The sequence below is a fragment of the Cladophialophora immunda genome (assembly GCF_000835495.1).
Source record: "Cladophialophora immunda strain CBS 83496 unplaced genomic scaffold supercont1.2, whole genome shotgun sequence".
Classification (NCBI taxonomy): Eukaryota; Fungi; Ascomycota; class Eurotiomycetes; order Chaetothyriales; family Herpotrichiellaceae; genus Cladophialophora; species Cladophialophora immunda.
Window position 1 is genome coordinate 6,937,216 of NW_015622542.1, and position 15,737 is coordinate 6,952,952.

Genomic DNA, 15,737 nt, shown 5'->3' on the forward strand with positions numbered 1-15,737 from the left:
TCTCTCTAGGGCTTCTCGTACGACACATGTTCAATCTTCCATGGCAAGCCCCTCTGGAGATGGTTGTTTAGTGCTGACATGGCGTCAAACAGTGACCAAGGTAGAATGCCTCCGCCGGATAGATTCCATGGGCCAGGCACCCTCAGGGCAGGGTACAGGCCATACTGGTCGTCTCCATGGACCCTTGGGAAGGTCAAGACAGGTAACATGCTCAGACTCGAGCGGCCATAACTGGCGGTGGGAGGGATTTGGCCACGTCCGAGGTATTTCCAGGGAGGCAAGCCAGCCCAAATCCTCTGCGCATGATAGCGGTCATGATTCAGCATTCCAATTCTGGGAGTACTACCCAGCTCATCGATTAGCTCGCCAAAGAGCAGAGCTTACACCACTTATCCCCGAGGTCTTGACTCGTTTGGGAGAATTGGGGGGTGATGTGCCTCTACTACCGTTCCTCTAATCATACCAAGACGACGCCGGCGAGATTGTGCTTACCAGCGACCCAAAGCTTCATCAAATCAAGCAGCTGCTAAGCCTTCTTCGCCCCGCCACGTGGAGGCAATTTCCATGCGCGAGGCTCGGAGGATTCTATTCCTGTCATCACTACTGCTGCCGGCGCCGGTTAGCGGTGCACAGCAAGCGGATTTCACTCTCGGCGACTGATTCTGACTCCTAGGACACTATCACCATTGCTAACAGGGCGGTGATTTTGCCCAAAAGTCCCTCAGACACTATACCGATGGGGATACAAGGTGAAGGGCTGAAAGATAAATACTAAGGTAGGTGGCCTGCAGTTTGGAAATGCTCTCCCATCATACAACACCAGCAATTCACAACCACATTCTCTACCAAATCAACTTTCTATTCTCTTTCTTCAATTCAGTCGCTCTTTAAAGCCACTATCTTCTCTCGCTTCATTACCAGCATATTGTAATACCCCAACCAAAAATCCAAAAATGAAGTCTTTCGTTGCAGCCTCTCTCCTTGCCCTTCTCGGCGCCTCTGCCGCTGCTCCATCAACCCTCAGATTCGCAAAGCGCGAGAACCCCGACAACAGCTGTGGCCCTGATCCTGGGTCGGCCGCGATCGCCAATGCCATCAACCAATGGAACAGCGACGTCATCACGGTCAACAGTTTCCTGGAAGAGGCCGCGTCTCTGGACTCAACCACGCTGTTGATCGACCTGGAGACTGCCTTGACCGCAGCCCAGGACGAGCCCAACCAACTCAACATCCTCGCTTGCGAGTCAGACGTTGCAGGAACGCCGGCCCAAGACGCGGCGAACGACCTCTTCGCCGGCTTTGAGAACAACGTCCTTGTGCCCCTGGGAAACATCATCGCCAGTCCAGCCGACGCAAACAACGTGGCAACCCAGCTCCAGACCATCAACCAGTTCCGATGCTGCCATGTTCTTCCGGACCTGGATGTCCTGTGGTCCGGCACGGCCGAGGACGAGGGCGTCGCGAACATTGCGCCCATCTCTGCCCCGAGACCGACTACCTGTGCTTCTATCACCTGCTAGGCGCAAAGAGAACAAGGCCGGCGAGGTAGCATGTGAAATACGGTCAAATTGATGATGACGATCAAGCGCTTTGATTTGTTGGAGTTTTTGGAACTGGTACCGGTGGGACACGTCTATAGACACGAGGAGGCCAAGGAAAGGTTCGGGCACGGAACACGGTGCATAGCATAAGGACATTTCTAGAGCCGATTAGTTAAAATATAGCTATAAGAAAAGATATATCCTCAAAGGTTCAATGCTCGCGAAAGCCCCGGTCATCAATATTGGAACACCACATACATAAATTTCACTTCGCAGAACCATCGCATCTTTTCAATATTTGTAAGAATGTGGTGATTTTACTCTTTGCCCAGGACTGTGTCACTTCTTGAGGCAGTGCATTTCCCTTTGAGCATACAAGGTTGGTAATGTACATTGCTAGCAGCAGAGAAGGGATTCCATATCATAACCAACGAAATACCATCGACGATGGTACTAAATGCCTCCGAAGCCAGTTGCCAAATTCCACAATGTTCGTCATGACCCTTCACTCTTCTCCCTGCCCTCCTATATCGTTCAAATTTGTGCAGATGCATCAGTTCGAAAGATCACACCAATCTTGGAAGGCCTGGTCTATACATCTATGCATATATCCCTTCCGGACCCCTTTACCATTTTGGATGCCACATGATAATGTCATACCGAAGCCGAATGCTGAATGACCGAAAATTTCCCCATTTCCCAAGAGCGAAGTGGCGCGCGCATTTGAGCAAGCTTCGCACTCACATCTCAACTCAGTCATCCTCATCGTCTTTGCCATCTTTATCCTTTCTCTTGTCGTCTTTTTCCTTTCTCTTGTCGTCTTTTTCCTTTCTCTCCAACGCTTCTTTCCATACAGAATTGATCTCCTCAGCGCTGGCATTGGGAAAGACAATGTCAAAGACTTCATCATACCAATCAACCGCGTGACCATCAATACCTTCTTTGATATTCTGCCGTTCAACCAATGTTAGCAAGTTTGCCTTCAACGACGAAGCCGCAAAGCAATGGGAAAGAGACCTACCTCTGGTAACTCGCACCAGTCCCCCCAATTATCCTTTGGAAATAAGATCTTCGTACATCCAGCCCTCCTCGCAGCGACAGTTTTCTCTCTCAGTCCACCGATTCTGAGTACTTTGCCTGTAACGGTCAACTCGCCTGTCATTGCTAATGCAGGATCGACTTCTTTGTCCATTGCGAGACTCAGCAGAGAAGTTGCCATCGTGATGCCAGCAGAAGGGCCATCCTTTTGAACTGCGCCCTCGGGACAATGCAAGTGTATTTTGGCGTGGTCGAAGAATTTATTATCAGGGAATCTTGTCGCCATGACGTGCTTGGCAAAAGAGTACGCAATCGACGTCGACTCTTTCATGACTGGTTTAAGATTGCCCGTGCGCTCGAGGCCGGGTCGACTGGACGAAGAAAGTGCGGACTCAAGGATGGATTCGACGTATAGTGCGGCACCACCCATGCTTGTCCAGGCAAGACCCATAGCTACACCTGGGGGCGTGGTCTCGTAGAGACGGTCAGCAGTGAAGATGGGCGGGCCGACATAGTCTTTCAGGTTATCCTTTGTGATGGTAACGTGGACAGACTCTGGAACCTTAAGCGCAATGCGAGGCTTTTCGGTTGTTTCTTGCTGGATCGTTTCTGGGGTGTCTTTGACGTCCGACTCGTCCTTTTTGCTCTCTTCAAGCGCCGCTTTGCCCTCTTCCGTGAGTGCCTCTGCTTCGGGAAAAGCTTCTTCCCCAAGATCTTGAACAATTTTCAGTGCTGACTTGCGGTAAACCTTTTCGATTTGCTTTTTCAAGTTACGCACCCCGGATTCTCTGCAATACTTGTTGATCAGCTCCTCGATGGCGGACTCATCCAATCTGACGTCTACATCCTTTAATCCCGAAAGTTCTTTCGCTTGTGGAGCAAGGTATCGATCTGCGATTGCTTTCTTCTCGTCCGCAACGTAGCCACTGAGTTCAATCAACTCCATTCGGTCGAGAAGGGGGCGGGGGATGGTGTCGGTCATGTTCGCTGTACACACGAAAAGGACTTTTGAAAGATCGACAGGAATATCCATGTAATGATCCAAGAAACTGGAATTTTGTTCCGGGTCGAGAAGTTCGAGAAGCGCTGATGCCGGATCTCCCTGGTGGCCGCGGCCGATCTTGTCCACTTCGTCGATGAGAATCAGGGGGTTCTCGGTCTGGCATTTCTTGAGGGCCTGGATTATCCTTCCCGGCAACGCGCCGACGTACGTCCTGCGGTGGCCTTTGATTTCGGCGACATCAGTCAGTCCACCAACACTGAAGCGATAGTACTGTCGATTCAGCGCTCGGGCGATCGATTTGCCAATAGATGTCTTTCCCACACCGGGGGGTCCAACGAAGCATAAGATCTTCCCTTCCACTGTCCCGCGGAGCTTTCCGACCGCGATGAATTCGAGAATGCGATCCTTGACATCTTTCAAGCCGTAATGGTCTTCATCTAGGACGGTCATAGCATTTTTGATGCCAAAGTTTTCAGCACTTCGCTGACCCCACGGAATCTGGGTAATCCAATCCAGGTAGTTCCTCGTCACATTGAATTCAGATGCCGCAGGTTCCAGATGTGCAAGTTTGTTGAGCTCTTCCTCAAATACCTTTTTCACAGCTTCAGGCATGGCCAGTTTTTGAGCCTTTTCCCGGAACTTTTCCACTAATTTGTCCTTGCCGTCAGACTCAATCCCGAGCTCTCTCCGAATACCCTTCATCTGTTCCATAAGCCAATACTCCCGCTGGCGTTTTTGAATCTTGCTCTCGACATCTTTTGAAATCTTGGATTGCAACTGTGCGTTCATCAGCTCCTTCTTGAGCACCACAAGAGCCTTGTGTAGCCGTTGAGCAACATCCATTGTCTGGAGGACGTCCTGCAATTCTCCAATCTCACCGGCTGAAACGGCCGCTGCAAAATCAGCTAGCTTGGCTGGCTCTTCAAGCACATTCCCAGCTGATTGTGAGACACTAAAGTCGGAGATCTGATCTCGAAATAGTTGGTTAAGGCTGGCGACTTCCTTGAACACACTGACAATCTCTGATGTTAGGGCCTTGATTTCACCACTCTTCTTGTCAAATGGGAGCTCTGTCAAATTTTCCACATTGACCAATGAAACGGGGAATTTGCGTAGAAAGGCAGTAGGCTCGTAGACACTCAGTTGCGCGGGTTGTTCCTTGTTCGGTTCCTCGAAGCTTGCAACAACATCGCCCTTGTTGTCTGTGCCATCGGGCTTGGGTTTCGTTTCTTTAACAGATTGCACTTCAACGACCGAGGCCCCCTCCCCTGTCGTTGATGGGGGCATCAACGCGGTCATTCGGATTCTTCGGTGGGGATATAAAACCGCAGTCAGGCTGTGTTCATCACCGTGCACGGGAAATGCGCTCGTTATTTGGGCAAAGACACCAACGTCGTGAACGTCATCCATTTTCTCAATGATGTCCTTGTCGGCAGCGTCATCCTTGAAGAGAAAGGCTCCCACGTAAGGTTGTCCTCTCTTCATCATCTCTGTTATAGCCGCAACAACATTGGGGTCTCGGATAGTGATGGCCTTGTAGAAGCCTGGGAAAAGAGGTCGTTTCGCGATGGGGATTGCCATGACCTGCGGATAGGTCTCTGGAATCGTGGGTTTTGATATCTGTGTGCTCCGACGCCCCCGCTTGCTGCCATCGCTTCCACCACCGGAATTTTGTCCAGTTCCTGGGCTTGAATCATTGCCGCTACCTCCTGCAGCCGCGGGTCGGCCATCGCTTGCAGACTGCGGTATAGGTTGAGGTTCAGTGGGAGATTTCTTAGACTCAGCAGCATCTTCCGTCCGTGGTGCTTCGTCCAGCTCGTTTTCTACTTTCTTTCCCTTTGCCTCGGCTTCTTCTTTCTTAGGCGGGGAATCATCTTCTGGTGGCTTGTCTTTCCTGCGAGCAGGATGAGAGGTAAACTGGCGTATTTGTAATCCCTGGCGGGCGGCGATAGGCAGATGGTTGGAGGGAGTCAGAGAAGTCGCGGAGCTCGTTAATGAGTTTCTCTGTAACAGCTGTCGCCTGCAGTCTCTACAGATGTGCCGTGAACTGCCCCGGAGTGCAGTCCTCCATGGTAATGTTTGGCCGCGAAGCATGCTCTGGCAGAATCGGAGAGTAATTGCCCAGGGTGGTATGGCCGCGAAATGCTCTGGTACAGGAGAAAGAAGGTGGATTCGAAGCCGCCGAGTTAGATGTAGGCCATCCAAAGAAAAGAAGAAAGGGCAACAAAAGAGGAGGGCGAAAGTTGAAGGCAACGGTGAATTGCGAATACTCTGCTTCGCATGCTCTTTGATATCATTGTATCGGGCGTGCTCGAAACGGAAACTCGGCCGAGGAAAAAGCCGAAAAGTGCCTGGAAGTTTCGAAGCAGGACCATTCGCATTAATCCCACCCATCTTAAACCATCCTCCAAACCACACGAATTGACCTCGCCAGACGACTCGACTCGATGCACATACGTCGGTATCCGTGACAAATTTCCTGACAACATTTCTCCATGAATGTCGCAGCAGGCCCAGCCGCCTGGGCTGGGACGGCTCCGCTTCCCATACGGACCATTTTGAGGACGGTTCAACGTCCTCGACAACGCAACAACTTTACTCGCAAAGCTCAAACGAGGAAATTCTACGACCCCGCTGCTTCTAAAAGACCTTTGTTACCACGAACATCGTCAATATGTCCCCGAAGGCCGTCAAATCAAATCCGACCTTTCTCCGCGACCTCGACTTTCCAAGCGATGAAGGATCCTTACGCAACTTTGGGGGTAGGAAAGAATGCCACCGCATCTGAGATTAAGAAGGCATACTACGCCCTAGCAAAGAAATATCACCCGGACACAAACAAAGACCCTAGCGCAAAAGAGAAGTTTACAGATGCGCAGTCAGCATATGAGTTGCTTAACGACCCTCAGAAAAAGTCTACCTACGATCAATATGGTGCTGCGGCCTTTGATCAAGGAGCTGGATTCCATCCAGGCGCTGGAGGCGAGCATCCGTTTTCCGGGGCTGCGGGAGCAAACCCTTTTGCTGGGTTTGGCGGTGGCTTCGGTGCTGAGTTCAACTTTGAGGATCTTTTTGGTGCATTCACTGGCGGCCGCCGCGGGCGGAGGAGCGGTGGCCCTTTCCAAGAAGAGATTATGGTGGGAGAGAATATCGAGGTGCAGACGAATATATCTTTTATGGACGCTGCAAAAGGTGTCTCCAAGAACATCACTATCACGCCTCTTGTACAGTGCGGCACCTGCAAGGGTGATGGTTTGAAGCCAGGCTCTTCAAGGCAGCAGTGCAAACGCTGTAATGGGACCGGTACAAGAGTCCATGTCATGCAGGCCGGGTTTCAAATGGCATCTTCTTGCGACGCTTGCAGCGGAACCGGGGTTGTCATCCCGAGAGGCTCTGAATGCAATACATGTGCTGGAAATGGAGTGGTTCGCAAGAGGGAAACCGTTGAGGTCGATATCCCAGGCGGAGTGGAGGATGGAATGCGTTTACGAGTGGCCGGCGCTGGTGACTATCCTCCTACGGGTATGTCAGCAAATCCCAAAGCTCGAACCCAGCGTGGAGATCTGTACGTCTTCATTCGGGTAGCGCCAGATGCCAGGTTCAGCCGCAACGGAGCCGATATCCTCCACACCGCCTCAATACCCCTAACCACGGCGCTGCTTGGGGGAGAGGTGGTCGTACCGACACTCGATGGAGAAGTCAAAGTGAGGGTAGCGACCGGGACGTCTACTAACGACAGAATTACACTTCCAGGAATGGGTATGAAGAGGCTTGGTGGACGCGGTGCCGGTTCTTCTGGAGACCTAAGGGTGGAGTTCAAAGTTCAAATGCCCAAATATCTGACGGCCAACCAGCGGACAATCATCGAGATGCTGGCTGACGAAATGGGTGACAAGACGGCGAAGAGAATCATGAACTTGGATAAGTACAAACAGTGAGTGGACGGGACAATTTGACAAGCAGGCCCTTGACTGATTTTGCCAGGGAGCCTCCCAAAGACAACAAAGCATCCAAACCGTCTAACAAGGCCGCCGATCACAAGAACGAAGGATTTCTGAAATCTACCTGGCATCGTCTGACCCACCAGCATGATAACCTTGAACCGGGTAAGCCGGGCAAAGAGAAAGAGGCAGAACCGCAGGACGAGGATGAGCCAAAGAAGGCGTCCGGGTCTGGCTGATTTCGTTTGCGTCAAGCATTGAATTCCACAATACCCATCTCCTGCCTTTTCACGACTCATAGCGACGGCGATAGAATTTGGCCTCCGAGGAGGCTTTGGGCTTGCATATTTCTTGAGGTTGGCGTCCAAAAGAGTGTACAGTTTTCAATATATATCACGGTATACTGGTGGTGTGATCCAATGGCCGCAGACTCCCATCTACTGTACAATCACCAGTGATGTTTGAAAAGGCAATTCAAAAGTGTAGTATGTAGCAATGAACTGAATGCGAAGAATGCTTTCAAATTCAGATTGACGAGAGAAGTTAACTGTGGACTATGAACCTCAACACCACTGCTGCGTCTTTGAGAGTCAATATTGAGTGCGAGGACTTCGTATAGCGCAAAGGATTACCGAGTAGAGGCTGCCTGAACCAATACTGCCGAGTGGGTCTGCGCTCGTCACTCATCGCGGGCGGGACGTAGATCGCTTCATCCGCATTGCCCTGCAGGTGTCTATCTCAGAGTCGCCTCGCCTGGCCATCGAATCTCACTCTTCGAGACTGAATTCTCTGATTTGGCCTGTTGTTCTCGATGCGTTAATTCTTCCCCTCCCAAGAACCTGATTTCTCCCATCCCTCTCCCGTCGAAAATCATATCCCTCCACCGCCGTCAAGATGGTGCAAGCGCCTATGATATCCTGTCCGCTGAAGACAACTTCGGAGGTGAGCTGGGTCGAACCGCTGTCTCAGTATATACGCACGAGCTATGGAGACGACCCCAGTAAATATGTTGAAGAGATTGGAACGCTGAACAGGTTGCGGCAAGACATGAGGGGGGCTGGCGCCGACTCGGCGTCTGGAAGAGACCTGCTTTACAGATACTATGGGCAACTAGAGCTGCTGGACCTCCGGTTCCCCATCGATGAAGCACACATCAAGATCTCTTTTCAGTGGTTTGACGCTTTCACGCGGGCCTCCACATCACAGTACTCGTTGGCCTTCGAGAAGGCTTCCGTCATATTCAACATAGCCGCTGTCCTGTCCTGTCATGCAGCCGCTCAGAATCGCTCCGAGGACAAGGACCTGAAGACGGCCTATCACTCGTTTCAAGCATCTGCCGGCATGTTCACCTACATCAACGAAAATTTCCTCCATGCGCCCTCGACCGATTTGAATCGGGATACCATTAAAACCCTCATCAACATTGTTTTGGGTCAGGCGCAGGAAGTGTTCATGGAAAAACAAGTCCGCGACGGAAAGAAGCCAGCTCTCCTGGCGAAACTCGCTGCGCAAGCGCAATTCCTATACAGCCAGGCGAAGGAGGGTCTCGAATCCGACCATTCGCGAGGGGTATTCGAATCTTCTTGGTTAAAGCTGATCCAGGTCAAAGCACTACACTTCTCTTCGCTAGCAGAGTATTATCAGGCATTGGCTGAGGAGGAGACCAATCAGCAGGGATCTGCGGTTGCGCGATTACAACTGGCAGAGAAGTCAAGCAAGCAGGCCTACACATTCGCAAAGGCCTTTCCCTCATCACCATCCTCTGCTTCAAATCTCGGGTCCGACACCGCGCCAACGTTGCAGTCAATTACCAGGAGACAGATGGAGAGCGTACAAGAGAAGCTGGCATCTTCGGTCAAAGACAACGACTTCATATACCATCAGACAGTTCCACCAGAAGCCTCCTTGTCCCCCGTCACAAAAGTTCCAGCCGCGAAAGCCATCCCTCTCTCCGAGTTATATCAAGGGCAAGACATCCAAAGGATCATCGGGCCAGACATTTTTCAGAAAATTGTCCCTATGTCAGTCACAGAGTCGGCAAGTATGTACGACGAGGAGAAGGCGAAGTTGATTCGATCCGAGGCGGAGAAGGTTGAACAAGCCAATGGAGAGATGGCTGCAAGTCTCGATTACCTCAAGCTCCCCAACAGCCTCAATGTATTGAAAGGCGGTCTCGAACAAGAAATGGGGGTAGACAAGGAGTTTGAGCAATGGTGTCAAGAACTGGCGAACCATAAGTCCTTTGCCGCCGCATTTGAACAACTCCACAGAGACAAGCAGTCCGTTTTGGAAAGTTTGGCCAAGAGCACGAAACAACTTGACATGGAGGAGAGCGTCTGTGAAAAGATGCGATCCAAGTACGGAGCCGACTGGACCCAACAACCGAGTTCCAGGTTGACGTCGACGCTCAGGGCCGATATTAAAAGCTACCGCGACACGGTGGATGAGGCAGGAAACAGTGATGCGCAGCTGTTTTCGACAGCGCGACAGTACGAAAATGATTTTGAAGAGATGCGCAATGCAGGCGAACACGGCGAGGCCGACGTTCTCTATCAACAGGCGTTATATAAGGCCGGGTCTGGGACGAAAAACAGAGGCAAGGACGCTGATGAAGGTACGCTTCTTGACGAGGATTATGGGGAGGGAGGCTTGTCTGTGGCGGACCAGATCGCCAAGGTCGAAGATCTTCTACGGAAACTCAATCTGGTGAAACGCGAACGAATGCAGGTTCTGAAAGATCTGAAGGAGAAAGTCCACACCGACGACATATCAAATGTGCTTATCCTGAACAAGAAGGCCATCGCGAATCAAGAAAACCAATTATTCCAAGCCGAGCTCGAGAAATTCCGATCTCACCAGAACCGGCTCATCTCGACGGTCCACAAACAGTCCTCGTTACTGAAAGAATTGACCAAAACATACGGCGACTTGCTGCAAGACAAACGAGTCCGGTCAGACCAGCAGAGGTACGATGCCGTACAGAAGAGCAAGAACAGTGTCATGAACAAGTATCGGAGAATATTCAACGCGCACGAGGATCTGATACAGGGACTAATGCGTGCGCAAGGCTTCTACAGTGAAATGAAGGAAAGCGTCGACAGTCTAGAGAAGAACGTCGATTCCTTCGTCAGCAATCGCAGAGCAGAGGGAGCGCAACTGCTTCATCAGATCGAGCAGACCAAAAACAGTTCGGCCGATGGTCAAGCTGCTGCCGAGCAAAAGCGAATGCAAGAGTTGATGAATCGCTTGTCGATGGAGCCCAAGCCAACATCGCCTTCGCAATCAGAACCTCCAGCTCTTCCTCCTCTACCGCCGATGACCGTGTCCAGGTCTCCCGTCCCGGTTTCACCAACACACCCCACCACAAACGCCGATCCACGCTTTACGATCCCTCCCCGTCACTCACCGGCGCCAGTTATGCCCAACGGGTATTCTAATCACTTTCAGCCTCCGTCGCAGCCAAGGAACCCATCACCGATTGAGACCCAACATGTTTTTGCTCAAGGGGCAGCAGCGCCGCTCTCCTCAGGCTACAACCCCATGGCTTATCCAGAAAGGTCCGTTACATCACCAAGCCAGCAGCCTGCTTCCTACGGCTTCTCGCCAATCACTTCGCCTCCGCCCGGCTCGACGAATGCATATTTTCCACCACCCGGCCAAACTCACCAACCATTGGCGTTTACTTCCCCAAGCCACCAGTACCCTCAATACCCCTTCCCTCCTCTTCAACCGGGCGCACCTCCGCCGGGCGGCGCCTATCAGAGTCCCTCGCCGCATCCACAGGCGCCGCAGTCCCAACCACCGTACCAGCAACACCAGCCTTATCAGCCCTCGCCATCGCCGTACAACATGCCTCAGAATTACGTCCCTCCGCCTCCGCCGCCGGGCCCGCCTGGCGGGGGATCAACAACACAGTACCCTCCTAACCCATCAGGAGTGTGGGCGAGTGGGCCGGGCGGGTATGCCAGCTATACACATCCCGTGAGATATGGGCAACAGGGCCAGCAGCAAAGCCAAGCTCAGCCTCAAGGGCAGGCGCAGCAGGCGCAAGCCGGGAGTGGTGGGAATCTAGGAGGACAGGAGCAGGATCCATGGGCGGGATTAAATGCATGGAAGTAGATGGCACGGTTTTGGACCATTGTAGACAAATCATTTTGCGCTGAGCGTAATCGTAACAAGGTTGTTGTAAGTACCATGAGGAGCATGTAGTCATGAACCGAACGAGATTATTGGGGTTGTTGGTACACAGGATCTAGGGCTCTGCGGCAGCTATTTGCTAGATATGTCACTTGCAAATGGCATGAACACCGTGGGTCTTCTTCCCACCCGATGAAATTGTTTTCAAGCCCGAGTCCTTGCTACCGGATCTTGGTTCCCTTGCCCGCTGATGCGGTCGTTCGCGGGAAACGAGAGGCGCAGAGGTTGGGAGCGACGAAATGGTCGTTCGCCTCCCAAAACGGAGCCTCGACCTTACAGAGAGACAGGCCTTAAGCTGGGTAATCCTTGGTATTACAACACAAAGGACACTCAAACTATTCGCTCCTTCGAAGGGATCTGCGTGGTAGATGGTGTGCAGGTGATGAGACTGCGCACTGATTGATGCCCGATACACATTGCCTACCAGCCACGTTGGGCTCAGACGGGTTTTGCTATCGGGACACATTGAGACATCACAGCTGGAATTGAGATGGAATCACTTTTGTTTGCACACCTACCTCGCTACAGTTGTCGAGTGAGGGAGCGTGGGATCTCGAGGTCGAGACCCTGGTAAGATCAGCATATCGAAATAACATGCGCCGTGGGAGGTCAGTGCCGCATAGGTAGATGATGGAGTAAGGGAAAGGTCGGTCTGTCATGCCTGCTGCTGGGGCCAAGGGTCGAGAACGAGCGACGAGAAGGTCGACAACATCCAAACAATCCCTCAAAGTCTTAGAAAGTGTACGCGAGAGAGCTGGGAAGTTGTCCCCCCCTCCCTTTGCAGGAACCCCGGGCGGTCCAGAGCACCAGGTTACACGGATAAATGATGGGGGGATGGCTGGTCTGCTGCCTCATGACCGTGCAACAACAACGAGAGTCCCAAATCCCTGCAGCACACAGGTGTCCCAATCCTGATGGTGGAATCTTCCGCCTTTTCTTCCAGCCAGCCAGGACGTGATAGCCCAGTCCAGATTGCGGTTATCACACTGAAGTTCCTCCGCGTACGAGGGTCTTTCCAAGGAGTTGAGCTGGATGTGATGGGATTCCAGGGGGCCGAGAAGCGGAGTCCCCATGAGTCACGATCTTTTGAAATTGTATTCTTGCCTCTGTGGCTGGCGAGGTCTCGCATGCAGGCCAACATCCAAGTTTGCTTCGATGCCCTGGGTGATGTCTCCGGTGGTGTCTACCCGGTAGATGCAAGCAGAGGCCCACCCATACTCGTATCTCGAGCGCCACTCGCTTGTGGGGGTGTGGCGAGTTGTCGTCTCGTGTGCCGTAAGATGGTCATTCGGTAGGGGTGAATGGGGGCGCATGCGCAGTTGTTTGCTTCACCGACATCGTTCCACGCCTCAGAGGCTTCTGGTTCGTTGCGACCACAAAGTCATGACGCAAGGTTAAGAAGCCATTCGATCCCAACAATTTCTCAAGGTCGTATTGGTATGTCAGGAAGCTATTGTTGTAGTAATGACACTGGGGGGTTTCGGCACCAAGGTTCGTCCTCTGTCGAAACTTGTTCCCACTAGGGCAAGCGGAAGCAGTTCCTCATTTTGGAAAAACCCGGGGTAAAGATGAAAACAACGACTAATACCGAGTAATACCCCTTGGCCTATTCCCAAAGAAGCGTATGCTGAACACACAATGTCAAGTTGACCGAGTCAAGATGTGCTGGGAAAACCATGCTAAAATGCCTGGAGTTGAAGCTTTGTCCGTCTGCCTACCATCTCAATCGGGTTGACTGATTTTCTAGCATGACGACAGGCGACGGGGATATGGAAGAAGCGGGTTTTTGGAGCCTGTTCAAGGGCTATTGGCTCCTCCCCCACAAGGAACTAAATCGTTAGGCAGGTCGCTCCGGAGCACTTGGGGAATAGTACATATATGGGGAAAATTGTGGGCTGTGACTTGCTGATCCATTGGAGAGAGTGTGTGACTGCGTCCGGCGCACGCCTGACCACCAGAACCTCGTAAGTGCTGGCGGTCCCTGCACACCATCCAGTAGCAGAGAGTGGAACTGGAGGCTTGTAGAGAGAGGGAGGTGTCGGATGTGTGAGATGTGAAAACCAAAAATCAGAGAGGGGACCAACCACTGCCGTTTTAGCCTGATGCGGAACCGACGTGATCAACGCATCCTTCACCATGGAAGAGCTCCGCAAATGCATGCCCACTTGGGAGTTGATGACAGTCGCAGTCGATTCGATGATACCTGTTTGCTACTGACCGACAGCCAAAAGACTTCGGGCGAATGGGAACTCTAAGAAAAGGACTGTGGAACGGGCATCTGGGTGCGAAGCAGCCGACGTCTCCAGGATCACGGCGGTTGCTAGGTGTTTGCTCTGTTGGCCTCCACGCCATGGCTCGTCGTGGAGACTTGGCTGTCGACGCTCATAGGTGATGGATGCGCTCGGGGTTTTCAGCTGTAGACGCGGGTCGTCATTGGGCTCGCTGTTGTTGACCGCTTGGGGGCCTCCCATGCAAGAACACCAAGCCAATACCACAAATCTGAGGCAGGGAGCAAGGAATGTGCCTGTCACAACAATGACGAGGCACTGTCGATCTCGCCGTTCACCGCAAGTCCCTTGGACTTGCCAGAAGCCTGACTTTCCACCAGGAAACGACTTGAGTCCGTGTCCCTCGTGTTGGCCGTGCCCTGAGAAGTCACCGACACGAGGCCTTTGAGAAGCATGTGAGAGGCTGAGCAGCGGAGGAAAAGCAAATTGGCGTAACTCAGCCTATCAGTGCTCCAGTCACGCTCTCCTCTTCTGTGACTTCGCCTCTCGGCTGATCGGCCTGTCCTTGACACTGAGGTCGACCAAACATGCGAAAAGTAACAGCCTTTGCGAGAAGACAGTACGAGACACTAGGCACCTGCCACACGCCTTGTCCATCCCTAAGCTCTTCACGGACCCCAATACGGGCTTGACATGTGCTCAAGTCACAGCTAAGACGTGCCCCCAAAAGTGTCTGTGGGCACCCTTCAATACGATGCTGTCATGAGCATGTGCGATCTGCAAGGATTGGGGTCAAATTGGTTCACATGGGGGCATTCTCGAGATAAGGATGAAGCCTGGGGGCGGTTGACTTCGGCCAGCCCAACTCGCAACCAAGGAACAGTATGGTGTTTCTCCTGGCGGCAGGCGGTCGGCTCGGTTTGCCCATCCCCACGAAACACAGGAAAGGGGCAGATGCCAATTCCCCCCCAAAAAGGCCGACGTATAATCAGCCTTTCAAAACCCACCCCTCAAAGGTTGGAAATTCCCACCCAAGATGGCTGTGTGGTGGGGCCTGGCGCCCAGGAAGCTTGCAGGAATACGAATGCCGCATTCTCCGCCATTTGCGGGCGATCGGTGCATGAAGTTAGATTTGTGTGGGGGAGAAGACAAAAAAACTGCGGAAAATGCGGGAAAATGGGGAATGGAATCCGTTCCAAAGAATGCGCTCCGCCCGCCTCGTTCAGTTTGTCGCTTGCAAAGTCGACGTGTTCCACATTCCGTCACAATTTCCGGCGTTTTGCACGTCTCTTGGGTGAGGCCAGACCTTTTGCTAGCGCCGGCGAAACAGTGCGGATTGACAGGTATCCTTCAGGGGGAGGGGGGATTGGCGCTGAGACATGTCAGAAGAGTCGAGAGGTGCCGACCACTTATGGCTTGTCTCGCCGATGTCAAAAACCTTGACCGACCTTGACCGCCGTGAGACATCTGTGGTCCAATTCCGAATGCAGCCGCTGGTGGACAAACGACACCTGACTGGTTTGCGCGAGGCGAAGAGGTCGGTGGTTGGAGATTTGGCCCTCGCCCTAATTGCAGCGTTGACCGCGAGTCAAGATACAGAGCTCAGAGAGAGTAGCATTCCCTCCCAGACCTTCTCAGGCCATACTCCGGTCTCGGTATAAAGAGTTCAATAGGGTGTGTAAAACACCGTGTGTCTGACATGGTTCTCCACAGTTGCGTCCATCACATCTCGATCAAGACTGCCGGTCTGGCCCAGTTGCAAATCGCCCGAGGATATACCCTCGGCTCA

The 15,737-nt window shown here is 52.4% G+C and overlaps 4 protein-coding genes across 4 annotated transcripts; 3 read left to right on the forward strand and 1 right to left on the reverse strand.

Moving 5' to 3' along the window:
- The first annotated feature begins 806 nt into the window (after positions 1-806).
- Positions 807-1,815, forward strand: PV07_04587 (uncharacterized protein). Its single transcript, XM_016391406.1, has one exon. It carries the CDS (start codon positions 954-956, stop codon positions 1,518-1,520), a length of 567 nt encoding a protein of 188 aa, XP_016253308.1. The 5' UTR covers positions 807-953; the 3' UTR covers positions 1,521-1,815.
- Positions 1,773-5,848, reverse strand: PV07_04588 (ATP-dependent protease La). Its single transcript, XM_016391407.1, has 2 exons — positions 2,563-5,848; positions 1,773-2,491 (listed from the first exon to the last, which is right to left on the reverse strand). The coding sequence occupies exons 1-2, from the start codon at positions 5,674-5,676 to the stop codon at positions 2,294-2,296; spliced, it is 3,312 nt and encodes a 1,103-aa protein (XP_016253309.1). The 5' UTR covers positions 5,677-5,848; the 3' UTR covers positions 1,773-2,293.
- Positions 5,849-5,974: 126 nt separating this feature from the next.
- PV07_04589 (chaperone DnaJ) lies at positions 5,975-8,089 on the forward strand. Its single transcript, XM_016391408.1, has 2 exons — positions 5,975-7,516; positions 7,567-8,089. Exons 1-2 carry the CDS (start codon positions 6,078-6,080, stop codon positions 7,760-7,762), a joined length of 1,635 nt encoding a protein of 544 aa, XP_016253310.1. The 5' UTR covers positions 5,975-6,077; the 3' UTR covers positions 7,763-8,089.
- Positions 8,090-8,200: 111 nt separating this feature from the next.
- PV07_04590 (uncharacterized protein) lies at positions 8,201-11,939 on the forward strand. Its single transcript, XM_016391409.1, has one exon. It carries the CDS (start codon positions 8,418-8,420, stop codon positions 11,640-11,642), a length of 3,225 nt encoding a protein of 1,074 aa, XP_016253311.1. The 5' UTR covers positions 8,201-8,417; the 3' UTR covers positions 11,643-11,939.
- The last annotated feature ends 3,798 nt before the right edge of the window (positions 11,940-15,737 follow it).

Coding starts and splice junctions, on each gene's coding strand:
- PV07_04589 (XM_016391408.1), top strand. CDS start 6,078: ATGAATGTCGCAGCAGGCCCAGCCGCCTGGGCTGGGACGGCTCCGCTT. Junction 7,517..7,566: donor AACTTGGATAAGTACAAACA/GTGAGTGGACGG, acceptor TGATTTTGCCAG/GGAGCCTCCCAAAGACAACA.
- PV07_04588 (XM_016391407.1), bottom strand. CDS start 5,676: ATGCTTCGCGGCCAAACATTACCATGGAGGACTGCACTCCGGGGCAGT. Junction 2,492..2,562: donor ACTGGTGCGAGTTACCAGAG/GTAGGTCTCTTT, acceptor GTTGAACGGCAG/AATATCAAAGAAGGTATTGA.
- PV07_04587 (XM_016391406.1), top strand. CDS start 954: ATGAAGTCTTTCGTTGCAGCCTCTCTCCTTGCCCTTCTCGGCGCCTCT.
- PV07_04590 (XM_016391409.1), top strand. CDS start 8,418: ATGGTGCAAGCGCCTATGATATCCTGTCCGCTGAAGACAACTTCGGAG.